This window comes from Alligator sinensis, unplaced genomic scaffold (assembly GCF_000455745.1).
Source record: "Alligator sinensis unplaced genomic scaffold, ASM45574v1 scaffold1286_1, whole genome shotgun sequence".
In the NCBI taxonomy this organism is placed as follows: domain Eukaryota; kingdom Metazoa; phylum Chordata; order Crocodylia; family Alligatoridae; genus Alligator; species Alligator sinensis.
Window position 1 is genome coordinate 927,653 of NW_005842606.1, and position 26,940 is coordinate 954,592.

General features: G+C 43.0%; 1 protein-coding gene across 3 annotated transcripts in view; it reads left to right on the forward strand.

Moving 5' to 3' along the window:
• The first annotated feature begins 2 nt into the window (after positions 1–2).
• Positions 3–26,940, forward strand: part of ARL13B (ADP ribosylation factor like GTPase 13B) — a 72,728-nt gene continuing 45,790 nt past the window's right edge. For 2 of the 3 annotated variants that reach the window (XM_006033073.3, XM_006033072.3), the window contains exons 1-4: positions 3–30; positions 3,181–3,364; positions 6,677–6,747; positions 10,862–11,111. In XM_006033073.3, coding sequence (XP_006033135.1) covers positions 3,306–3,364; positions 6,677–6,747; positions 10,862–11,111 — 380 coding nt within the window. In that variant the 5' untranslated portion in view covers positions 3–30; positions 3,181–3,305. The other variant, XM_025214808.1, reaches the window with a different exon arrangement.

The window sequence follows — 26,940 nt, forward strand, 5'->3', positions numbered from 1 at the left end:
GCCCCGGGGCCTCGGGCCCTGCGGGGGCAGGTGAGCGCGGCCCGGCCGGCGGGGGTGGGTAACGGCCGGTCGGGGGCGCTAGCTGTGAGGCTGGCGGTGTTGCTGTCGCCTCCGTGCCTCCAGGTGCCCGGCCTCGTTGCTGTGCTAACGGGAAGATGCATCTGTTTCTCCCCCGTCGACTTTTTTCATGGTTGTCACAAAATATGTCACCTCTGATAGTGGCTACTTATTTCTCTCATCTCCTGCTTTGTATCTGGAGGTGACCGAGAGAACAGTTTATTTGGGATGTAGCAGACAGCTCCAGTTTTCAGCTGCCGCCCATCTCATAGCAGGGCGAAGCTGACGTGATTTTTGGTACGAGTTGTAGTTAACGCTCACGTCTTGTAAGCGGCAGTAAAACCAATGAACATTTCAGTTGCTGGCTGTTGCTGCTGCTCGTGCCTGGAGAGGTTACCAGCTACACAAAAAGTAGGTGCTGGAGTTATTTATGGGAGGAAGACATGGGCTATGGGAAGTGGCTGTTTGTTTTGGAGACCTTCCTGCAGTCAGGAGTATGGCAGTGGAAAGACGCCCTCATCATCCTGTGGCTATAGCTTGAAAGCTCTGGGATGAGTGAGAACATCAGTCTGTCTTTCAGTGACTGAGTAATGCTTCACATCTATTCTTCTTAGCTACAGCACGTGCCTCCTTGTCATCTGAGTTTCCTGGTAGCAGCGCCAGCATACTTTTGAGGGGATGGCAGATCGGTTTCCCATTAGTATATTGCTGCTGAGCCTGTTGCATTCGTGACCACCACTATCCCCATGTCTGGGTCTGGAGAAGCTTCCTTCCCTGGATACTCCCCATGTTTAGACCTTCCCTGTATTTAGGGTACTACCCGTGTTCTTACCCACACCAAACCCTCCCCATGTTTAGGACCTGCAACGCTGGGTCAGTCTGTTCTTAATCTTCCTCTGATCTCAGTGGATCAAATGGCCTCTTTCTCTGACCTTTCTGGCATTCTTTGTGGAATTTGTGTTCTGTCTGCATGGAAATAGAAATTCCTAGCACTGCTGTCCTAGGCCCTTTTAACTGTGCTGCCCCTGCCCCTCCCTCTGCCAAAGGTGCAGTCACCATGGTGAGCACTTTATCGTAGCTTTCCCTGGGTGGCTTTACTGGTTACAGTTCCTCTCTTCTGGGATAATATGTGGAAGGAAACAGGCAGGTGGGTTTCTAAGAAGTCCAGAGCCAATTACTGTTTACTCCACCCAGCGTGGGAAATATATAGGCTCAGACAAGCCACCAGTAACTTGGTTGCCTGTCTCGGGTTGCTTACTTCTCTTGAATGCTGTTGGGGATCTAGGGTACCGCCTTATGTATCTGGCTTATTTTCTGAATCACAAAGACCTTTCTTTATCTCTTCATCCTTCAGCCAGTGTCCTTCCATGGCGAGTCCTGAAGTTTTTCTGTGCTGTGATACCATGTCCCTCCATTTCTTTTCCTGGCCAGGTTGCCCATGTCTGAAGTTTTTTAATGGTTAAGACCACAACGCCAGCATTCCTTTACTGTCCTTTGTAGGGAGTTTTCTACCATCCCAACTCCCTGAAAAGCGGTCCCAGTGTGCTCCCATTGGAAAAGGAGGTATTTAGGTTGAATGACCTTTTTACTGTCCCTAGGCTGGAAGTGGAGCCATAACCCTAAAACCCTGGTGGGTCAGGGAAATATGGCTGTTGGCAGACTCAGGGAATCTGGCAGTTGGCACTTCTCACAGCACCATCGTACCCCCAATCTTCTCCAGGTAGCCAGAGAGGCCTGAGTCTCATTCTGGCACCCTAGAGTGCAGACTGTCAGGTACATCTCTGGGGGTAGGAATCGGAGCAACTGGGTGGGGTGTACTTAACTTGTAGAATGCCTACCAAAAAAGTTGGCCATTATTGCCTGCCCCTCCCCCCTGCTCTGATTCTTAACCCCAGAGATATACTTGTGAGTCTTCATTCTGGGATGTCAGAATGAGACTCAAGCTTCTCTGGCTACCTGGAGCAGATTGAGGGTAGGATGCTGCTGTAAGCAATACCCCTGCCAACACCATTGGCACTTTTTTTTTTGTTTCAAAAGAAAAAAGGATGGAGGGTAAAGGAGGACTTGGGTAGGGTGGAATGAGATGGTAAACCCAATAAAATTTGTGAAGTTGGGGTGCAGGGGAATGAAACATTTGGAACTACTGTTTTTTGACTCTGCACTAGTTTTAAAGTTTCATGCCCTAGTTCAGGGCTGCTCAACTTCCAGGCCATATGCAGCTCACAGAACCATTGCATCTGGCCCATGGATCTCCCTACAGGTTGGGAAACTTGGCAGCAGGGGAGTGGTGGCCGTTAATATGATCACTCTTCCTTCTTCCAAATAGCCAAACCCCAAGTCCTGAATACCCATTGGAGCCAGGTCACATCCCTTTACCCCTTGCAGGGCCCTGTCAAGCCTCTGTCCCCTTCCCCCCTCCATGTTGCCAGATGATGGCTGTGACACTGGCTCCAGGTGCTGGAGCAGAACCAGCATCTGGCCCATGGTTGGACCAGGCACTGCCCACCTAGCCTGCTGGGGGAAAGAGGTTGAGCATTGCTGCCCACGTTAGTTGAAGTGACATTTTTCTCCTTTTATAAGAACCTAGCAAAAATGTCCTCATATTACTGCAGATAGAGCCTGTTTGTTTTGCATTTTAACTGACAACTCGTAATACATGGCATGGAATTTAGTAGAGGTGTTTATGTGAAATTTATATATATAGATTAAAAATGCCCCTCTCTCCCTTGTGATCCTGCATTATCTTAAAATCCCAGTGGAAAGATGAGCTCTTACCTAAGCTTGGAATCATTGCCTAACTAAGCTGACTGATGAAATAAGGGCTATATTAGTCAACAAGGCAGCAATTTGCACTGGTGGAGTTGGTTTCTGCTTGAAACCAAGATAAGTAGTATTGCACCAATTTCAGATTCTGCACTAGTTTTGGGCTGTGTAGCTACAATAGTGCTGCTGCTGCAGAGATGCATGAAATCAAGAGTAGTTCTCCCCCTACCAGCCTTTTCTACATAGGAAGTTAAGACACAGGCAATAGTTCTGAATAGGCTCCTAGTAAGGGAAGAGAAGTTTGTTTTGGTTTCATATAGGGACTGTCTGCTTGTTTTTGTTTTTTGTCATTGCTACTAGTGACAAGACGGCATCTGAGTTGCTGATATCTCCACCGCCTTCCTATGTCTCTCTTGTTGGATCTGTTGACCTGCCTCCATATCGTTTCTGTAGCTTCCTTGGCTCTGGATGGCTGATAAAGTAGGATGTTTAGTCTGATGGCCAATTGCTGTAGCTGGTTAAAACGGTGGCAGGAGCCTGTCAGGTAAGACTGAGCAGATTGAAGTATTCTTCATTTCTATAATTATATGTACTGAAACTGGCTTTGCAGAGTGTACTAGGTACCCCAGGTTATTCCATACTACTATCTAACTTTGGTTCTTTTTAGTGATACTTCACTGATTTTGATTTAAAAAAAAAAGAGAGAATTCAGGCACTAAACTTTGAAACTTTGAAAGAAAACACAAACCAACCTTTAGTAATACTGGGTAATTTTTTAAATTTAAATTTAAATTTTATTTTTTGCTGAAAAGATTCATAACGCTTATAATACTGACTTTAGTCAGGTTGCTTATATTGAAATTTGGGGCAGTGGGAAGTGGTGGATAATTATTTTTTTTTTAAAGAACCTCTTTCAGAATTCTTTTTTAATTCTAAAGTGTAGCATACCAAAATCCTTTACTGGGGTAGCCCGGATTTTCACTTAAGTCCTCAGAAATAACTTATAAACAAGTGTTACAATCACACTGTTTAGAGGACTGTATTCTGTTTTTAATGATGGTCTTTGGTTTAGGATACAACTTCTCAGAATTCCAATCCTTCTGTAAAACTTGTATCATAAGGAACTAGATTACAGTGGGTGATTATGATTTTCTTAAAAATATCAGTTTTCATCAATATTTAAGTATTTTTCTGCTACAATGAGCATTTTGGCTCACCTTTTTTACTTCTTCCCTTTGTTTCTTTTCCTTCCCTGCATTCCCTACCCACATTTCTTTGAATGAGATAGTTGATGCCTGTAGACTAGCTGCTTGCAGGCTGAGGGAAAACAGTGCATTTATTTATATTTGGTTTACCTTTAAAAAGATTTCTTGATAACCTTGAGTAGAAGGTAATAATATATTTTTAAAAATTAGATTCTATAGAATTCAAATTTGTGAAGTTTGTTAAAATATGCATCTCAGGTGTGTCAGATGTATGACAGTGTTAATCTAGTATAAACATATGTGATCTTACGAATACTTTTGATTATTTCCCTTTATTCCTCTGGTCTTTGTTTATGATCCTGCCCTCCAGCCTTTGAACTCTCTCCATCAGCCTTCTGGATTCTCTGAAAGTAGTAGCATGCAGTTCCACAAATTCTCTCTCTCGTGTTGTGTTAACATATGTAATCTTAAGGAGGCAGAAATAACCACATTTCTAGTGTTTTCCTGCTGGTTACTAAAGCTTCCGTATTAATCCAGTGTTTTTATATTAATCATATTAATCAGATTATACACTATTCTGTAATACGGTAGGGGCAATCTTTTTGGCAGATGTACTATAAATTAGTTTTGCACCCTCCGTGAATGTCCCAGTCCTCTTCCTCTGCCCAATCTGATGCTTTACTTTCTCCTTCCTGCCCTGTACCTGACCTGCTGTGCTCTGCCTTCCGCTTCCTATACTATTGGATTCTCCCTGATCTGCTGTGCTCCATGTACACCAGGGGCAGGCGATTATTTTGGGCAGAGGGCCGCTTACCGAGTTTGGTAAGCTGTTAAGGGCCACATGGGTAGCCCTGCCCCTTAACAGATTTCCTACCCTCTGGTCACCATCTTGGAACCAGAAGTCCCTCCCCCTAACCCTTGATCTTTGCCACCAGAAGCCCCTCCCTTTGCCCCTGGAAATACTCCTTTCAGCAAGGGGTTTTGACATCTCAGAACTAGAAAAACACCAAATTATATTCTAAAAATCAAACATACAACGTTCATTAATTTGATTAAAAAAATATTTTTGTCCTGATTTACCTGTGTTTGTGTAGTGTACATGGAAATGATTGTACAATAGCTTAAAATGAAGTCTTACTCTTGTATATTGTGGGGGTAGGTGGGAATAGGTTTGTGGGGAGCTGTGGGTATGTGGGGGAGGGTATGGGTGTGTGAGGGGGTTTTGTGGAGGTGGACAGGTATGTGCAGTGAGGGAGCATGTGGGTGTTTGTGGATACATGGGGTGTGGTGGGTATGGGGTTTGTGGGGGACCATGTGTGGGGGGAGGGTGGCTGTGCTGTGTGAGGGGATATGGGTGTGGGGGTCTGCATGTATAGCAGTGCGAGGGGGGTCTGGCTGCATGTGGATGCTGGGGGGTGCTTGTGGGACTTGCCCTACGAACACATGCGCATTCTCCCTCTCCCTCCCTCATTGCGCGCGTGCACACGCACACTCTGCTTTGCTCATCTCTCTCTCTCTCTCTGTCTCCTTCCCTCATTGCTGTCTCTGTCTCCCTCTCCCTCATTGCACAGACACCCCCCTCCCCTCCCATTCCTGACCCCAGGGTAGCAGCACAGCTCAGTGCTCCTGCATTCCAGTGATGCAGCCAGGGGCCACGTGGTGCTGGAGACAGCTGCGTGAAGGGAAAGCAACTGCAGGCAGAGACTTCTGGGTTGGGGGCTGGCTTTTCTCCTGACTTCTGCTGACTTCCCTTGGGCCCTGCTGCCCCTGGCTCCTGTCATCTTTGACAGGCAGCCAGGACCAGATAAATATTAATTTTTGAAACTTCTTAGGTGCCCTGCGAGCTGGATCAAATGGCCTGACAGGCCAGATCCAGCCCACAGGCCACATGTTGCCCGCAACTGATGTATGCAAAGCCTGTATGTGGCACTTGTACCTCAGGTTGGTCCCTCTTGCTGCCATACAGTATCATTGTAATGAACCCCCATGGGACTGGGAGAACAGCTTATTAAAAGAGGGGTTTTGCTGTAAGAGTTGATTTGTTGTATCATAATAGTGAAAAGGCTGGTTCCTGCTGTTGGGATTGGCACAGGAGGCTAGGTGATGGGGCTCTGTGGGCCATATCTTTGACACCCCTGCAGTAGAGCATATGATACCTGTTTTGAAATTGAAGTATCACTGGCCACTTAGCTTGTAGGGGCTTTTCCTATCTACACTTAAGTTGTGCATTAATAGAATAGGAACAAATCCCCAGTGATCGAGTTGGGTGTGGGCATGTGCATGTGAGAGATTCTTGCAGTTATTCAGAAGAATATGGCCATGTGAAAAATGAGATGCAGACTTACAGAGCATGAAAAATAAGCTTTAGCAAGCAAAAAGAAAGTTAAAGGTATGATCATTAAGTTTTGGGTGAATCTTTTCAATTAATGTTCTAAGTGCTGAGTTTGGTTAATTTGTCACTTACTTCTTGATCAGGTGGTTTGACATGTTGAGCATCCAATACCTCCATGTAATTTTCTGCTGCTTGATATTTTGAAGCTTTTAGTTTTAAGGTACTTTGTGTACATTGGCTATGTGTGCATTCAAAGGCTTGCTAAAACAATGGTTAACTGAAAGGAAAAAGCCTTCACGTTTTCTTTTTTTTTTTGAAGGAAGGTGACACTAGTGATGGTGGGACTTGATAATGCTGGCAAAACTGCTACAGTGAAAGGAATCCAAGGAGGTAAGCAAGTCAGTCTGCATATGTTCTAAACGAAGTGTTCAGAGACCGCGGTTCAGAGACCGCAACAACTGAAAATGTGCAGCATGTGATGGGGGATGTTTAAATGGCATGTCGTCAAATTCTTCACTTTTTTTAAAGGGGATTTAGGAAGGGTTTTTATACTTTATACAGTGCATGTTCCAAGGAAGGAAATGAATGATTACACAAAGGAATGAGTGAAAGCATTATTGTCAAATGCACAGAGAAGCCTAGTAGAAGAAATAACATTGTTTCATTTATCCTGAGTGGTGTGTGTTACAAGATGTTCAGCATATCCAAGCAGAAGTGTAATTTCCTCTTGCCACCATACCCAAAACCATTGCTATCCCTTTTAGAACTGTTTTTTACTTGAAGATATTGGGTCCCCTACCTACACATGGACAGATGCCTACATCTGTGCAGATCCCCACTGATTTTGGTGGTACTCTGCATGGGTCTGTGGTGTGTAGATTATTTAGGAGGATTGGTGTTTCATTAGGGAATTCCTAGCCCTGAATTCCCAGTCCTAATCCAAGCAATCAAAGTAACCATATAGAATTAGGTGCTCAAAACTCCCAGAAATTCAGTAGGACGGTGGTGCTCAACCTTTTTGGCTCATGGGCTGATTGCTCAGTATTGTCTCTCTAAGGACTGGAGGTGGCGGGGCCCCCTCCAGCAGCACTGAGGGGCAGGGACAGCCTGGCCTCAATCCAGCCACATGGTGCAAGTGGACTTGGACCAGCCCCAACCTGGCCTTGCTGCAGGAAAGGACTGTGACCTGGCCCTGATCTAGCCCTGTGGGGAGATGGGGTGCGGCTTGGCTCTGCTGGAGAAAGGGGGCATGGCCTGCCCTGAATGTGGCTGGGTGGAGGGAAGCAGCTTGACCTGGCCCTGAACCACCTGTGCAGGGAGAGGGGGCATAGCCCAGTCCTAGCCTGGCTGGCTGGAGGGAAGTGGGCATGTCTTGGCTCCAGTCTGGCCCACGGGGCTTGGGATTTTGGCAGCAAAGAGGCGTGGCAATACTGCCACTCCTCTCCCACTTCCAAATTTTCCTGGCCCTTGGGGAGCCCTGTGGGCCAGATTCCAAGGCTCCATGGGCCATGTTTGGACTGTGGGCCAGAGGTTGAGCGCCCCTGCAGTTGGAGGTTAAGCATGGAGAAAGATAATACTTGGTGTTCTCCAAGTGCCATTAGAGTGTTCTAAAAGTTATCCTGGATGAAATGGGTAAAGTGCTTCCTTTTACATTTTCACTTTTTACATAGTAAAAGAAGTCTTGGGCTTATATGCAACTCCCAGCCTGAATTTTTCAACCAATGAGCACTTAAGTGTGTGGGACCTTTCTACTCATGTGCACCTGCATTGTGAATGGTATACCTATGAATATGTACTACTACAGTTCACAGGCAGACAAGGTTCCGTGGGTGAATTTGATATCTTTTATTAGACCAACGCAAATGATTGGAGAATAGTTATTAAGCAAGCTTTTGGGTTCAAAAACCCTTCGTCAGGCTAAGGAAGCTTGAGCAGTTGGTGTGTGCTTTTCCAAGCATTTGAGTGTAGGCAAATGTTTACACCATGTTGCAGGTCTTATGTGCATAAATCTGGTTTTTGATGGTGTGTTTTCTAAGCTATATTCAGTATACTTTCGTAGTTTAAAAAGCTTTAGTTTAAGAAGTTTAGAAAGCATTTTCATTTTTGTCTTGTTTCCTTTTTGGAGACAGAGCTGGCTGTCCATAGCTAATTTGATATGACAATACAAAACAAAATAATCTCTGTAGGTTTTCTGGCTTAAAGATGATAGTTTGACTCATAATTTTATTTGAATTATAGTGATGATGCAGAGGGTTTCCTCTGGTTAATGAGGCATTTTATGTATTAGCATAGGTTAGAGAAATGAATTGATCTAATCTTTTTGTGCAGAAATTGCTTTCTGATGAAACAGTAATGTGCATACCCCAGTAAACTTTATGTAAAATCAATGTTGTGAGTATAAGCTGCTTTTATGATATTGACTATTGGTGTAATTAGGAAAGGACTGCAGACAAGGTGATTTTATATAAAATTAAAAAATATATACAGGTTCACTGAAAAATGCCACCAACTTTCTAGACTTTTTGTGTAGTAGGGGACCATTTGATTTCTAAAGGGACTTTGTTTTGCCTTTCTACACTGCCTGATGTGTATGTAGACCATAATGAAAATTTGGTCAGCCAGTGCTCATAAACACAGGTGTTCATATAATTTTCTTTGAGATGCTAGGCAGCTTCTCTGATTTATTTCTATTTCATTTAGCATCTAGAGCTGGTAGGCAATGTACCAACAGACATCACCGTCTGCCCTTAAGTACCATTTGTTGGTCAAGTATTTTCAAATAAGGTATGTGGTCACATGCACAGAATGCTTTTCTCTCATCCTGGTCCCTTATTTGGAAAACTTCAGTAACTTCATATTTATTGTTTAATGCTGCAGTGTATATAGTAACTATTTTAATGCCTGTTTCAGCAAAAAGCAGCTGATTTTCCTTAAAAATGCCAGAGAGAACTTCTTTTGTGATGAGCCTTTCCTAGAAAATTGGAACCACAGTGGATAAGATACTTTTCCCATGGGATTCAAAAAAAAAAAAAAAAAGATAGAAGGCAAGCAAAAGGACTCTGGATTGTTTTGGCTCTTTTAGAGATTTCTAAATATTGTGTTGTTCAATCCAGGCTTGAAAGATACAAATGCCACTTCCTTCCTTGCCTCATAGAGGAGGAATTCGTATAATTTAGTTTTCGGTTTGAGTACTTTAGAATGCACATGTTTCTGTTGTATGCTTCTCAAGAGCTTGGCTGGCTGGCTTGATAGCCAAACATAAGACCTGCAGCTGCTAAGGTTTGTTATTATCAGACTCCTGTGTACTTTATATCACAACAGGACCAAAATATGTAAGAGCAGGTTTTCAACTTTTGCATTTGTGTTACTTTGTTCTGCAGTCATGTAAAATCCAAATTTTTTTTTTGTTCCTCTTGAATGTGAAAACACCCTTCAGCGTGAAATGTGGTGGTGATTTTTTCAGAGTTGGAAGTTGTAGTTCAGGTGCCCTGGCTCTGTTGCTTGAGTCTTGGCTCCTGTGATGCCATCAAAGTGGTCTGGCTCAATCTCCGTCTTGTAGTTTGCCACGTCATTGTAACTGGCTTCAGTTGTTAATCTTTTCCAGGTCGACAGGCCTCCCTTACCACACTTATCTTTAGGTTGCCCAGTCTACTCTTCTTTGTGTGATTGCTACTACCCTCCACACTGCTTGGCTTGTGACCCTTTGCTACCTGGTTCCATGGAACAGTGTATAGAGATCCAGTTAACTTGCCCATATAGGGATAGCTGAAGTGTGTGAAGCGAATGCAGGCTGGTCCCAGCAGAAAAGGGAGACAAAAGACCAAGTTCTGCTTACATGGCTGCAGCCAGAAGCAAATCCTATGGTGTCCTGGATAAATTCAGATTCCACTGCTATAAAATCATGTTGCTCATGAGGTCTTCACTGAGACAAATGAGACAGTTTACTTACCAGAGAGCTACTGGTTCAGGCTCTTCTACAGAGTCAGGCAGGCATTTCTTTTTGCTTGATTTGTGCTTTCAAGGGTATTTCAGCAGTCACAAATGCTAAAACATAATTTTAGTGAAAACAGATTCAGGAGCAGGTGTGTTAAAGGATGAATTTGGCAAAATATACAAGGCCCTGTTCTTTTTCCATACATTTGTTGTGCCTTGTTTGATATACTGCCTTAACACTGCACAGATGTTCAGGCTGTACCTTCTAGAAATCATAATAAATGAGTCCCAAGCACTCTTGCTCCTTGTTCATGATGTTGTATAACTTAAGGAACCCCAGAAGCTTTCAACATGTGACAATCTAAACTTGAAATTAAGCTATAAATATTTTTCTGCTGTTGAAATCTATTGCAAAGATACCTCTGAGCTACGTATTTTATGTTTAAACAGACTCATTTGCCTCCAGTGAGGTTAGGGTTTGAGGTTTGGTACACAAATCATAGATAAAAAAGAATTGTTGTCCTTAAATGAGCTTTTCTCTAAAAAAAACTTTTTCTCTGTATGTTGACAGAATCTCCTGAAGATGTTGCTCCTACAGTTGGATTTTCTAAGATTGACCTTAAACAAGGAAGGTTTGAAGTCACCATCTTTGACCTTGGAGGTGGAAAGCGAATACGGGGCATCTGGAAGAATTACTATGCAGAGTCCTATGGGGTAATATTTGTTGTGGATTCCAGTGATGTAGAGAGAATGGAAGAAACTAAAGAGACCATGATTGAAGTATTAAGACATCCTAGGATATCAGGAAAACCTGTATTAGTGTAAGTAACTCTAATTAGTGTTCAGCTACTAACCTGTATTCTAATAAATGTATTTTTAAGTATTATGTTTATGCAATAATTGTTCCTTCCTAACCATGTTGGTTTTAGTGGTCTTACACAATAATACAATCATTGTGTTATGTTTTGCTGCTAGTAATATTCGCATCTGACCTTATTCGGGCTCAGGGTCCTTTATTTATGAACTTATTTAATGATCTTTGATTTCTTTTCTTTCTTTTAGTATGCTGTACACAGCAAGCAGTCTAATTACATTTGCATCATCTAGCATTTGATTCTCTCATGTAGTCCTTTTCAACGCTGTCCTCATTTTTAGGAAAAGGGGGGAAATGATTTGTTTCAGACAAAAAGCATGCATGTTGTTACTGAAATTTTGAAGAGTACAGTTTTGATAGCATACAGTCAGGGGAGTTGGATGTCATATGTTATGTAATTCTGGATACAGGCTCGAGCAGTGACAACTCTTAATGACTGTGTCTTGAATTACAAGTTCACTCTGCACAACTAATTATATTTATACTTAACACAAGGTGGTGCTGCTGATACATACATACATGGAGAAAGCTTGCTTTAATAGTAGTTGGCATTTGTTTTTGTTTTGGTGCATATGTTTGCTTTTAAAAAAAAAAAAAGTTGACGGTTTCAAAAGGTCTATCAACTTCAAAAACAGCAAATGCTGCCAGAGAATAGATTCCATTAGAGCATTGTTTTGTTATGTAAAGTTTTCTTCTTAGGGTAGGATGTTCAAAAGCAAACATTTTTCTAATTCCATCCTTAGAAAAGTTTTTCAAAGGAAGTACTCTATTGCAGCTTTACTAAAAGAAACATGCAAATCCATAAATGATTAACCAGGATGAAACCCACATTAGTTTTGCTCAACATTTTTTATTTTGATGATTAATGGGCTATGCAAGCATAAATTAACTTATTTTATTTCTATAATATTATGTTCATTGTTAGGAGAGGACAGCCCTGTGTGTATTAAGAATTGGGTGGGTGCTAATTGGGATCTGAAAGTGAAATTGACTATTTTTAATTCAGCTGAGTGAAGTGTGGAAAGCAGCCAATATTAATGACGAAAAGGATATAAAATTTTTAACTTGCATTGATGTCGGCTACGGTCTTGGTGGCATAGGGAAGACAGTAAATCTGTTCTTATTCAAATATTTTAACTCAAATATACTCATGAAGAATATTTCCTCATAAGAATGTGGTGATTGACAACTGTGCAGTCTTGCTACATAAACGCACGGGGGGGGGGTTGTTCTAATCTCCAGACATGTTTCTTGGGGTGGGGGGCGGGGTCCCTGTTGATAGCCCACTGTACCTGTAAGGACCTCGGTGAGTTTGTGTGTCTTGATCCCAGTGAATGCCCTCATTATAATGCAGTATGGATTAACTCAGGCCACTAATGAGGTGAAGCCAAGTTTGTTGATGTTACTGCCTTTTAATTGATTGACAATACAGATCTCATTGTATTGTCAATGTTGTTGTTATATTGTTGCTTCAAGTCCTGGCCCTGTAAAAAGGATTTCCTCCTGGGCCTTGTGGTTTCCTGGACAAGGCATGTGTTTAAGGGGTTAGTCAGTGGAGAATTGGCCTGAAAAATGTGTCTTTTTTTTTTTTTTTAAATCCTTCTCTATGCTTCCTGCATAGCTACTACAAGGTTGGCATGGCATTTATAAAAAAAATTCTAATTCCCCAGAATTTAGAGGTTGTTGCTGCAGGATTTACCCTTTTGCTGCAGAGTATGTGGCATGCTCATCATGGGACCTCAGAAAGGTTGGGAATTGCATGGAAACATATATTTAGGAGATAAGGCAAGAACCCTTGATCTTGTTCTGAGTCCCAGGAATGTTCCCTCACCCAAGGGTTAATATATAGGGGGAAGATCTGTTTCCGTTGGTAGTCTGAAACAAGAATGTGCGTCTCAAAACTCTTTCAGTGAAAATATTGTAAGACCTGAGTAACTGAGGCTGCAGATAATGTTTATTGTCTTTTGAAAATTCAGCTGTAATGTTGTATAGACTTCCCCCTTTAACTTGACCTAAAGTGTATTATTACTATTTAAACTTACTCCTTGAAGACTTCTTTTTTCTGTCATTCCCTGTTTTCAAAGGGAAAACAACAGGTTTTTTGGAAGTCCTTTAATGAGGAATGAAGGCAAGTAATGGTGTTAGTAATCTGGCATCTGTTGGAGGAGATTTAAACAGATTAGTAACACTTTAGGCCAGGGGTGGGCAGAGTTATTCCCCCTGGGAGCCACATCCGATCCTCCACCAAAGCGGGGCAGGGGTGGAAATACTGAGCAAACTGGCATGGCTGCAGAGTATGGGGGAGGGAGGGTGGTGAGTGATCCAGCACAGTGGAGAAGCCCTGGAGAGCCACATGAACCATACTGGCGAGCCACATGCAGCTCGCAAGCTGTGGTTTGGCCACCATTGTTTTAGGCCAGGGGTTTTCAGCCTTTTTGGGTCAGTGTACCCCCAGCAGCTGGTCAAGAAGGCGGGAGTCCCCCAGTGGCCAATCAGCAACCGAGGGTCTCTCCCAGCAGCCAATCGACGAGTGGAGGAGGGGGGTCCTCGCAGCTAATCAGCAAGCACGCGGGTGGTACGGCGATGGCGGAAGTGCTGGGACCTGCTGCCAAGTACCCCCTGAGGCCATCCCAAGTACCCCCAGGGGTATGCATACCCCCGATTGAAAACCCCTGTTTTAGGTAATTTACTCGTGTGGTGGAAGAGCAACAGGATCTGAATGTGGAGGCCTTGAAAAGTTGCGCTATAACTATGGTTAAAGCACCAGGGTTAACTTGCAAAGGAAATTCTTTAGTATTGTACTTTCTGTTTGATTGAAACTAAAGGAAAAAATAACTTCTGTTCTTAAAGTAATGCAGTTGTGTACTTTCATATGAAACAGTGAAGTGTCCTGTTGTACTGTTTCCCAACTTCTGTAAGGTGTCTATCACGGACCATTGCTTTTCCTTGCAGTCATTGAAAAAAATGGACTCTGATTTTTTTTTTAGAAGCAGCAGCATAAAAACAAGATTGATTTCTTAGCCATTTTTGTTGTCTGCACTGTGATGATGTGCATTTTTTTCCAGTGGGCTATTTGTATTTAGCGCTTCTAAGTGAGATGATGAGTGTTTAATAAGCATCAGTGAATATGACACAACTAATGAAGGAATCCAGACTCTGGAATCACAGCTTAATTCCATTTTATTCATTTTCAGCATGTGTGTGCTGAAGAATGACAAAAGAGGTGTTGGGACTGATCATGGAACAGAACAAATAGATATTCATGCCTCTCTCTAAGCATAAATACCTATTATAGATTGAGCTAGTACTCCAGGATTTAAACAGCCTTACACTTTGAATTTCATTCAGTGTATCCATCTACCCTAATCTGTTGGCGTGGTATATGGACAAGAAATGCTTATGTTGCCCATACAATTAAATATATAATCTGTATTAGAAGTGTATGCTGAACCCTTAATTTGAAGAACAGCAAGGAGAAGTGTTATTGTATGTTCATGTTGTTGGTTGTCCTTTTATGCCATTTCTTATTAATTCCTGTGTTAGGTCTTAGAAGCACCTTTTCTTTCAAGGAGGTGGCATTCTCTTGTAATAATTCAAAGCTTATTTCAGCTGTCATGAATACATGGCTATGGCCACCTTTTTGCTCTTTTGTCGTCTCTTTGAGTGCTGCCCTCCTCTGCCCCACACTTAGTTATATACCTGGTGCCTTACTTTTTCTGCTGCAAGATTTCACAGGCCTCTTACCCTGCGCCTGGGCTATAGTATTGTACTGTGTGGCACAGCTGTGCCTATCAGGCAGGTACAGCAGTGTTTAAGTGCTCAGTCAGATATGACTGAATTATTTCCTGTGGGGTTCAGTAACCAGTGGTATATACCAGGCAGCCTTCCTAGCCAGAGTATAACTTTAACAGTAGTGGCAACCATTTTTAAAGGAAAAAGATTTTAAATGGTTTGTGGATACATTTATTTTACTGTGATGGGTTATGAAACCTTTTCCACACCAGTGTGGATTTAAGTGAAATGCTGTGCCTAGTTATAGTTATTGGGCTAGGGAGAAAAGGGTTGAAAAGGGAGAGTGACTCGAGGCATGCTGGCTGGGAGGGAAAGCAGACCAACACATTTTACTCCCTGACAGATGTGGCTAGGAACTGACTAGAGTAGGGGTGGGCAATTATTTCAGGCAGAGAGCTGCTTACTGAGTTTTGACAAGCTGTCAGGGGCTGCATGGGTAGCTCCACCCCTTGACAGGTGCCCCGCCCTCTGGTTGCCATCTTGGGACTGGAAGTCCCGCCTGCTAGCCCCTGACCTTTGCTACCAGAAGTCCTTCCTTTTGCCCCCAGAAGTTCTCCTTTCAGCAAGGGGTTTTACCATCTTGGAACCAGAAAAATACCAAATTATAGTCTAAAAAGCAAACATCTAAAACATTCATTAATTTGATTTCAAAAAAATATTTTTGTCCTGGTTTACATATGTTTGTGTAGTGTGCATAGAGATGATTGTATATAATAGCTTAAAATTAAGTCTTGCTCTTGTATATTGTGGGGGTGTGGGTGGGTATAAGTTTGTGGGGGGCCACTGGGTGTGGGAAAGGGTATGGGTATGTGTGTGTGGGGTGAGGGAGCATGTGGGTGTGGATATGTGGGGTATGGGGTTTGTTGGGGGGCTGTGTGTGGAGGGAGGGAGGCTGGGGTGTGTGAGGGAGTGTGGGGGTCTGTATGGCAGTGCGAGGGGAGGTGTGGGTTCATGTGTATGGTGGGTTATGTTTGTGGGACTCGCCACGTGCACACACATGCACACTCACACACCCCTGTACCGTTGCAGCCCCATGTTCTGGGTCTGGTGATGCAACTGGAAGCCAGGTGGTGCTGGAGCAATATGGGGTAGGAAGCACAGAAATGGCTGGGGGTGGGTGGGCCTGGGCAGCCTCCTGCTGCTGGCTCCTCCTGGGTCTTACTGCCCATGGTTCCTGTCATCTTTGAAGGGCAGCCAGGAGCAGATATATATTTTTCTAATTTTTTTTAGGGGTCCTGTGGGCCGGATAGAACGTCCTGGTGGGCCGGATTCAGCCCACGGGCCAGATTTTGCCTACCCCTGGACTAGAGACTGATGCTTCTCATAGAGTAGGTAGTCCTGAGACGAAGCTGTTGGTATGGGGTACTACCAGAGACTTGCCTGTTGTTGCTCAGTTAAATGGTTGCAGACACTGTATTTGTCTGAAGGAGAGAGAGTGAAATATGTGTCTTTTTGTTTGACCAGAGGCTTGGTAGCAGTTTGTCAGAAGCCAAGGAGTGGTCACACTTGCATAAAGTCCTACTTGGTAACTTCACAAGAATGATGTGAAGTGAGACTAAATCATGCTTACAAAGGTTTTTAACCTACAGCTTTTATCAATACAGCTATGGATACTCAGCACTTCCAAAAATTAGATTCTGGATTTTTCAGAATTCAGTGGCAGGCAATCATTGAACATTTTTATAAATGTGGTTGCTAAAAGGTTGATGGACAAGAACAAGCAGACTTTCTTTAATAAGGGATTGATTAATTTCTTGGTTTCCTGTAATTCAGTTGAATATGCACTTTTCCTGAATTATAAGGTTCTCTTTATGTAAACTCTTTTTTTCATTGAGCTGGACTTTAAAAAGTAAACTAACAGGAGCATTTCTTTAATTTTTTTAAAAAGAATAATTGGATTGTTTTTAGTGTAAAAATAGCATACTGCCTTCTGCTCTAGGATGCAGTCCAGGAAAAAAAGATATATTTCCACTGCAAGCTTTTTTAAATAAATGCTGTTATATGCTGTTGTGTGCTGACCTTTCAGGTCATTGTACAGTGGATAACTTTTAGATATATTTTACTTTACTACTGTACTGATTTGGATATATAGCAACTAGACCTTTGTTTAGGTGGGGAAGGAGACAATCATGAAAAAATTATCTTCCTTCAATTGCATGTACATTGCAATGTATTTGAAGGTCCACATGAAAGACTGAAAGTATTTTCTTTGGGAAGATCCTTAAATGAAATTTCTTCTCATTGGAAATTAGTCCAACTTTTTTAGCCAGACACCTTTTTTTCCCCCCACTCCCAAGTAATGATATTTAGAATATACCAGTAACTTATATAGGAGAGTAGCCCTCAGCATGGCATCATCCAGGTCATTGGTTACATTAGGGAGGGAATGGAGAGCTGTTTTTTACCAAATTCTCAGCCTTATTCATATTTATAAATATTAGTATGTACTTAATACTAGTACGTATAGAGCTAAACAAGTATGTAATAGAAGCAGTTGGAAATGAGGTATTTTAATACACACTGGAGGTTCTGAAAAGAAAAGAAAACCAAGCCTAGTGATTAGAGGAAAGGAAGGATGTGAAAGTGTGCCTGCATTTTAAATACAAGTGTGATGTATTTAGTAGAAATGTCATGAAATTTGCTAATTTATTGGGCTGTAACACCACCTGACGTGGTGATCTTACAGGTGAAAAGGCAAAGAGAGTTTAAAAAAAAAAAAGAGGGGTGGTGTTTTTTTTCCTGGAAAAAAAAGATCTTTTTTGAACAAAACAAGAGGAAAACCCTATTTTTTTTTTTTTTTTTTTTTTTTTTTTTGGTTGATGGTGCTAAGTTTTGTTTTGTTTTTGTTTGTTGTGTTACTGTAAACTTTTTTGTTTTCCATTGGTAAACAATGGAAATGGTCAACCAAAATAAACCCTCCTTTAAAAGTTTTCAGTTTTCCAGGTGCTGATTTTTTGAAAACATTCAAACAACATTTTGAGCATATTTGGCTGTGGAGCATTGTGTGAAAGTGAAATATATATTCTGGAACGATGTCATATGTTCTTCATTTTCTGTGAAATCCTGAGTCAACATTTTAGAGGTAGAATATATTCTCCAAAATGGGGTTGGCACCAATTATTTTTAGAGCAAACCATCTTAAGTTATTAAATGTGGTCTTCTATGTTTCTTTGCTGTACTGCATTCCTGTTTTATGTATCTTTGTTTTGGTAGTGTAGATTACCTAAAGGGGTTTGAATGCTTAAACTGTTAATCAGTGTTGTACGCAGTGAAACTAAAAGGAAGGCTTGTGAAGTCTTATGATTCATATGGGTCTATTCTATCAATACTCTAGGGGTTTAAACAGGTCTCTGCTAATGGATTTTCTTCTCTTGTACATAAATCTTCCTACCCTTTAATTCAGAGAGACCTCGTATTATGTAGCTAAATAGCCAACCTGCTGGCATGATTAAAAATCTTTTCTCCTTTAAACGTTTGGAAGCATGGAAATAAGGTAATTATAAACATGCCAGTGATAGCACCTGGACTTGTGTGTGGGTTTTGGGTTTTTTTTCTAAGCAAACAGGCAGGACAAGGGTAAAACTGGGGAATGCAGTTGCCAGTGTCTCAGTTGCATAAAACACTTGTGGCCACTTAGCACAGTTCTCTAAAGTAAAAAAGAAAAGTTTCTCTTTGTTTAGGTTTTCTGATAACTTGGTGTCTGAGAAGACCCATGTTTGGTTCTCTCTCTTTCTGAGAACTTCTGCAGTGAGTGTTCATGCTCTTACTAATACTGTAAGTAACGGGAAACAACAACCTAAGTTAGATACTGTACTTGGTTATGGGTGAAGTGTTCTTTTCATAACTGCTCTTGAGCTTACTTTTATGTTTTTAAAATAAAAGCTTTTTCTTATTAAATCTCCTTGCATTGTGAGCAGGAAAGGAAGCCTGGTAATCCTCTTCTCTCACAGATAAGAATGAAGCCATTAACTTTCTACCAGTGGGAACGTGTGTAAATAAGTGGAGGTTGTTAAATTGTGAACTTGATTTCAATAAATCCTGTCTAAAACATTATTGTACTTATTATTTGTCTTCCTTTAAAGACAGGATAAAAAACCCTATCTTCTTTAGCTTTGCTTCTACCTGTCCTGTCCCTTTCCCACCCCCTGCAGCAGTGGATGGTATATTTTGGTAGCTGTTGGCTTGTTTTCACTCCACATTTGCAAAGCCAAAGTGATTTTAGGGTATACTGTGTAAGCAGTAGAAAGTTCTGTGACACTAGCAAAAGCATTTATTTGCTTGGTGCACCAGAACTTGATGAGTGCTACTGTCTGACTGACTGATGCACGGTGGGTGCATCTATATGTGCAGTTAAGGTGAAACGATAAACTCCGGTGCAGTTTGCACTGGAGTAAATTGCTCCCGGGCACAGTATCTGTATGTACACCTAGGACAGTAGCACTTTGAGTTGGGGCAAAGCTGCCCTGGGCTGACAGCAGGTTTGAGGAGTCAGCCCCGGGCTCCGGAGTGCTGGTGTACAGAGCCGTGCAGCAGGCAGCCCCTGCATTTTAGCACCCCTCATGCCTCAGCCAGCCCCGTTACTGTCTACATGTGCATTTTGTCATACTTAATTACTCTGCCATAAGATAGTACTGTCCCTGACAGTACTGTCTTACTGTGGATTTAATTAATTTACTGCACCTTAATACCAGCACAGGTGCAAACAGTGACACCTTTACTTCAGAGCTAATCAGTTTGCTCCACAGTAAAGCAGACTTGTAGATGCACCCAGTGTGTCCTAGGTTGTCTGAGTTTCCAGAAGTTTGGGTGCTCAACTTGAGACTCCCTTTTAAAGGGGCCTAGTCTTCAGTGTGTGTTTTTAAACAGGTTCAGAAATCAGATCCATACAGTGTATCCAGTTCGCCATTGAAGCTGCTAGTTGATCTTAAATTGTTATGCCAGTGCTGTTTTCTGCCATGTCTGTAACATTGCATAGATTTCATAGACATTAGGGCTGGAAGGGACCTCGGAAGATCGAGTCCAGCCCCCCGCCCGAAGGCAGGAACTCAGCTAGGTTCGTAGGATCCCAGCAAGATAAGCATCCAATTTTTTTTCTTGAAGGTGTTCAATGTAGGTGCTTGAACCACCTCCAATAGCAGGCTACAAAGAATCTTACAAAGAACATACAAAGAATCTTTCTGTTAAGGGTCACTTTTTGGGATTCAAGCTTCTGATTTTGCTTTGGCAAAGAGAAGTCTGGAGTTAGGGGAGCCTAAGTATTTCCAAAGCTTAAATATGAAAATGAGTTGTTAGACTGATTTTTAATATATATAGGTGTATTAGCATTAATAGTGAAAGAGACACAGCTGCATATAGTTTTAATAGATCTGAATGCATCTAGATTTTGTGGTATTGCTCGAGCCCATGGGAGTTTGGAAATATTTCCGAGTTTTTTCTGACCTAACTATTTTTAACTTTAACGAGAATGCCAGTGCAACTAAAGTTTTATTTGGATGACGTACTTCAAAGTGGAGAGTAGCCCTGTGACTCCAAAAGGGTTTTGGAAAAGGGACGGGGCGAATGGCAGGCATGTATAAGGCTATGCATTTCAGATTCATCCAGCTCTTCCCAGTGCCAAAATATATGTGCTGTGAATACAGCTTATTTCCTAGCTATGCTGTGAGAACAGCCTAGGTGTGTACACCCACAGACAGCTAGTTCCAACCATTTTTCTTATCTTGACAATTTGGTGTACCAGTGGATACAATCACTACACCTTGAAACCCATTAAGTGAGTGGAAAGGGAACAAATGCCAAGAAGAGTAAAATGGCAATAAAAATAGGTAGGAAAATCTTCAGACAACAAGATCAAAAGAAGATAGATTTAAAGGATTAGACAGGCACACAGTGTTGTAGCCTTGTGGAAATGGAGCCTGGAGGGCATCCAAGGTTTGATCTCTTCCAGAGAGAACTGATAGATTTAAAATGAAAAAAATATAAAAAAAACCTCAGGAATCTGTATGAGGCTCTTATCTCATCCTTGCTAATGTCTCTGGACTGGATTCTGTTGGAAGCCTGCAACTCATGAAGGTGGAACATTTTAATAGAACAGGAGCATCCAGACTGTAGCACGAATGCCCCAAGTGGCAGGCTGTGTGTGTGGCACCTGGCAGATCAGGGAGGAGGCAGGTAGTACAGCAGCCAATAGAGTGGAGCATAGAAAGCAGAGCAGCAAATTAGGCAGAAGAGAATCAAAGTGGCATTTGGGGAGCGAACAGGGCTGATTTGTGGCATGCCATCTACAAAGGTTGGCCCTCACTGTGGCAGACTGTTTATCCACATGGATAATTTTAAAGGACAGGTCAGTGCTACAGAATCTGCAGCTGAGGATGATCAAGTTGTGACAACCTATTTTAAAACAAAGTTTAAACAGGAAAGTGTCACTTTCTGGTTAGGTGGGCATAGGGAGCTACTTTAAATTTACCATGGTGTACTGATGTCTTACAGGCCACTCATTTTCATAGTCTTAGTGTTTATTATTACTGTAAAATTCTTGGTGTAGTTTTTATAGGGGAATATTTATGTACTTGTATACACACAAGAAAATTGGATGGCATTTCAGTTCTGGTACGCCAGCTGCATCAGTAAAGTAATCTGAGTTTTTCAGCTCCAGCAGTAGAGACTGAAAAACTTAACCAATTTGGCAACCCACTGACGTGTTAAATGTGAAAGGCTAACATAATGATGCCCCGGGAGGACAAGGAGTAGAGGATGGTAGAGGGAAAAGTGTTTTTCTCTAAAGACTGAATAAAGCACAGGCAGTAAGGTTAGTAACTGAGTGTTGTTTGTATGCTTCTTTAAATCAGGCTTGTCTAACATACAGCCTGCAGGCCGCTGTGCGGGCCGCCAAGGCATTTTCTGTGGTCCGCGGTGCTGCGATGGGAAGCGAAAGTAAACACGGTTTACTTTTGTTCCCACCCGTTGTCCCTCCCCCAGCAGCTATCTAATGGCTGCTGAAGGGCTGGGGAAGGGACAAGGTTCCCACACGCACCATGTCAGCTTAACGGTGCATGGAGCCATGTGAAGTTGGGAGTCGGGAAGACGAGTAGCCATGTGCCTCTGGGGACAGGATGAGCCCAGCTGGAGCAGCAGGGGGCTCAGCTGCACTTTCCCCCTACCTGCGCTGGTCAGTCCCGAGCGGCACCCGGCTCTGCCGCCGCCTCTGCTGGCTGGGGCTGACCTGGGCGGGTCTGTCCCATCCGGAGCAGCATGCAGCTGAAGCCGGCTTCCCACGTGCTGCTGGAGACAGGAGGAGCCCGGCCGGGTCAGGACCGGCCAGCAGTATTGGCGGCGGAGCTGTGTTTCGCTTGAGACTGACTGGTGCAGGCAGGGGGAATTTGCAGCTGAGTCCCTGCCGCTCTGGCCAGGGTCGTCCCATCCCGAGTGGCACACAGCTCCATTGCCGCTTCTGCTGGCCGGTGCAGACCCGACTCGCCTCCTCCTGTCCCCAGCAGCACGTGGGAAGTCAACTTTTTATCAGCCATATTAAAAGACATCACAGGAAGTGGTATCACATCAGGAAGTGATGTCATGTGACCTTTGACACCAATGAAGTTGCAGGAAGTGACAATGAAATGGGTCTGGAAATGTGGTTCGTGATCCGGCCCCACATTCAAAAAGGTTGGACACCCCTGCTTTAAATCATATTTTTCAAAAAGTGGTGGCTATCTGACTTGAAAGTGTCATTCCTGTAAACCACTTACATTACTAATTGTGAACCAATAGATTTGAGGCAGATTTCAGACCATTGCTTAGTACCCCAAAGCAGAACTAGTAATGCATTCATGTATAACTAAAGTAGGGGTGGAAAAGCAAACTACACATCCTCACAGCATCTTGAACAGACTTGATAAAGTGCTTTGGAGCAAAAACATTTTCCCATTAGATTACAGTTCTTTGTTCCATTTTCGAAATCTTTGTATGAGGATAGCTTTCAATCTACAGAAGACAAACTTTCTACATTTCAAACTTTTGTTAAAGTAGAGAGAGAGAGAGCGAGAGCTGTGTTAATGTGAAGTTAGGCAGATGGCAGGGCAGGGTGTCCCTTTTATAGACTAACTGTTTAGAGGGGCAGAATCTTAGAGATGTCTGAGTTCAGGATCCCAAGAAAAGGAAGGACCAAGAACAGCGGAGTAAGGACCCTGGACTTCATACAAGCAGACTTTAGCTCACTTAGGGAACTGATGGGCAGGATCCCCTGAGAGGCCAGTTTGATGGGGAAAGGAGTCCAGGAGAGCTGGTTGTATTGTAAAGAAACCTTACTGAGGGCACAGGAACAAACTATTTGGATATGTAGGAAGAATAGCAAATATGGCAGGCGACCAGCTTGGCTTAGCAGAGAAATCATCAGTGAGCTTAAACACAAAAAGGAAGCTTACAAGAAGTGGAAACTTGGACAAACAACTAGTGGGGAGTACAAGAGTAATGCTCAGGCATGCAGGGAGGGATGAAATCAGGAAGGCCAAAGCACAACTGAAGTTGGAGCTAGCAAGGGATGTGAAGGGTGACAAATGTTTTTACAAGTATGTCAGCAACAGGAGGAGGATCAGGGAAAGTGTAGGTCACTTACTGAATGGGGAGGTCAGCCTTTTCTGCATCTGTCAAAAGTTTAAGTACTCAGTGCATCTTTCACTTTAGTCTTCACAGGCAAGGTCTGCTCCCAGACTACTGCACCTGATAGCACAGTTTGAGAAGAAGGTGAACAACCAACAGTGGTGAAAGAACAAATTAGGGCCTGTTTATAAAAAGCTGCATGTGTACAAGTCCATGGGGCCCAACGTGATGCACTTGTGAGTGCTGAGGGAGTCGGCCAGCGTAACTGCAGAGCCTCTTTGAAAGCTTGTGGCGATTTGGGAGAGTTCCTGGACCATTAGAAATGGGCAAATATAGTGCCAATCTTTAAGGGGAGGAGAATGATCTGGGGAACTACAGACTGATCACCCTCATCTCAGTCCCTGAAAAAATCATGGAGTAGGTCCTAAAAGAATCTAAGAACTTGGAGAAAGTAATTTGGAAAAACCAGTATGGATTCATCAAGGGCAAATCATGCCTGACTAACATGATTCCCTTCCTTTATATGACTGGCTTGTTGGATACGGGGAGACCAGTGGACCTGATATACCTTCACTTCAGCAAAGCTTTTAGCAAAACTTTCCCACAACATTCTCACAGGCAAGCAAAGGAGGTACAGGGTGGATGAATGACTTTAAGGTGGTTAGAAAACTGGCTGGATTATTGGGCTCAAGGAGTAGTAGTCAATGGCTTGATGTTTAGTTGGCAGCTCATATCAAGTGGAGTGTCTCAGGGGTCGGTCCTGGGGCTGGTTTTGTTCAGTATCTTCATCAGTGACCTGGAAAATGGGATGGAGTGCACCTTCAGCAAGTTTGCAAATGACACTGAGCTGGCTGGAGTAGTAGATACACTGGAATGTAGGGCTAGGATTCAGAAATGCCTCAAATCGGAGGATTGGACCAAAAGAAATCTCATGAGGTTCAATAAGGACAAGTGCAAGTCCTTCACTTAGGACAGAACAGTCCCATGCACCACTACAGCCTGGGGACTGACTCCCTAAGCAGCAATTCTGCATAAAAGGACCTGGAGGTTACAGTGGACAATAAGCTAAATATAAACCAACAGTGTGCCCCTGTTGTGAAGAAGGTTAACAGCATACTGGGCTGTGTTATTAGGAGTGTTGCCAGCAGATTGAGGGAAGTGATTGTTCCCCTTTATTTGGCACTGGTGAGGCCACATCTGGAGTACTGTATCCAGTTTTGGGCCCCCCACTATGGAAAGGGTATGGACAAATTTGGAGAGTCCAGTGGAGGGCAGCGAAAATGGTTAGGGGGCTGGGGAACAGGACTTATGAGGACAAACTGAGGAAACTGTGCTTATTCCGTCTGGAGAAGAGAAGACTGAGAAGGGATTTAATAGCAGCCTTCAACCACCTGAAGGGGGAGTCCAAAGAAGATGGAGCTGGATTGTTCTCACTGGTGGCAGATGACAGAACAAGGAGCAATGGTCTCAAGTTGCAGCAAGGGAAGCTTAAGTTAGATATTAGGAAAAACTTTCTTACTAGGAGGATAATAAAGCACTGGAATAGTTTACCCAGAGTAGTTGTGGAATCTGTATCCTTGAAGGTTTTTAAGACCTGGCAAGATGAAGCCTTGGCTGGGTTGATATAGTTGGGGATGGTCCTTCTTTGAGCAAGGGCTTGGCCCAGATGACCACCTGAGTTCCCTTCCAATCCTAATGTTCTATGATAGTCTTTTATAGACTATAGCCTACTTTGTCATAGCACCTGAAAACCTTGGCATTTGTTAAAGGGTTTGTGGTATTTCATGCCAGTTTATGGACAAACAGTGCACATGATGCATCTTTTTATAGACTTTGTGCTGCTTTGTGAATCGGGGTATAGGTATGTCAGTGCTCAGTGTTGCACACCAAACTTCCAGGAGCCTAGCTCTGGGAGTAGAATTCATAAACCCAAGTTGGGCGTCTAAATGCAGTTAATGGGGAAAGCTAGGCCCCCAAGACTGCGGTTTGCCTCATCCAGCATGCTGAGCAGGGGACACTTTAAACTAGTCAGTAGGAAATGGCAGAAAAGTATGTTCAAAATTTGCAGCCCTATGTAAGACTTTGATTTGCATTCCTAATGTCCTTCCTCAGTAAGGGAAAGCAATAGTGTAAGCCTTAGCAATTTTCTCAGAGCGAAGATAGGATGCTTGGCTAGATACCTGAAATGTTTATATAGCAATGCGAGAAACAAGGGGAACAAACGAGAAAAATTGGAAGTCCTAGTACAAGCACAAAATGATGATGTGATTGGGATTATGGAGGTGTGGTGGGATCACTCGCATGACCCGGAGCATGGTTATGGCTGGGTACAGTTTGTTCAGGAAGCATAGGCAGGGGAAAAAAGAAAGCGTTGTTCTCTGTATAAAGGTTCTCCATATAGAGGTGCAGTAGATAATAGAAAGTAGGCCTGTTTGAAAGCCTCTGGGTAAGGTCAAATGGGAGAACAGCAGGGGAGTGTCATGGTGGGTGTCTGAAACAGGCCACCAAACAAGGAGGCAGTGATGAAGAAGGGCTTCTTGAAACAACTGATGAAAGCTTCCAAATTGGAGGACGTGGTTGTCAAGAGTGACTTTAATTATCAGGAAATCTGGAAGGGAAGCACTACAGTGCACAGGCAGTGCAGCAGATTCTTGGAGTGTGTTGGTGAGGACTTTCTGGTACAGATGGTGGACAGGTGAACTGGGGGTTAGGGGATGAAGATTCATCTCCGTGACTTGACAGTTGCAACGAGGGAGGACTTGACTGAACATGTTAAGGTGGAAGGTAAGGTGACTCACAGTTGCCCAGCATTCCAGATCCTAAGGGAAGAAGGGAAGGAGAGCAGCAGAATAAGTGCACCGAACTTCAGAAAAGCAGGTTTTAACAAACCTGGGGAACTGATTGGCAAGATGTCCTGGGAGGCAAGTCTGAGGGGAAAAAGGAGTCCAGGAGAGCTGTCTATATTTTGAGGAGGATCATTTAAGGGTCCAGGAGCGAGCTATCCCAGCATGACAGAAAAATGGGAAGCGCAACATGAGACCAGCCTGACTAAATGACAATCTCTTGAAGCTGCTCTAATTAAAGTACTGCTTCCCACCCTCCACCCCTAGAGCACATGTAAAAGTGCCCATAGTGCCTATCTTTTAAGAAAGGGCAGAATAAGGACCTGACAAAGTACGGACTGGTCAGCCTGACCTTGATACCTGGAAATATAAAGTAGGTCTTCGAGGAATTCATTGTGAAGCACCTAGAGGAAAACAAGGCAATTAATCAGGAACAGCCAACATGAGTCATTAAGAGGAAGTCATGCCTGACCAACCTGACTTCTTTCTGTGATAAGGTGATAGGCTTTATGGATGGGGGAAGAGCAGTGGATGTGATACCTCAACTTT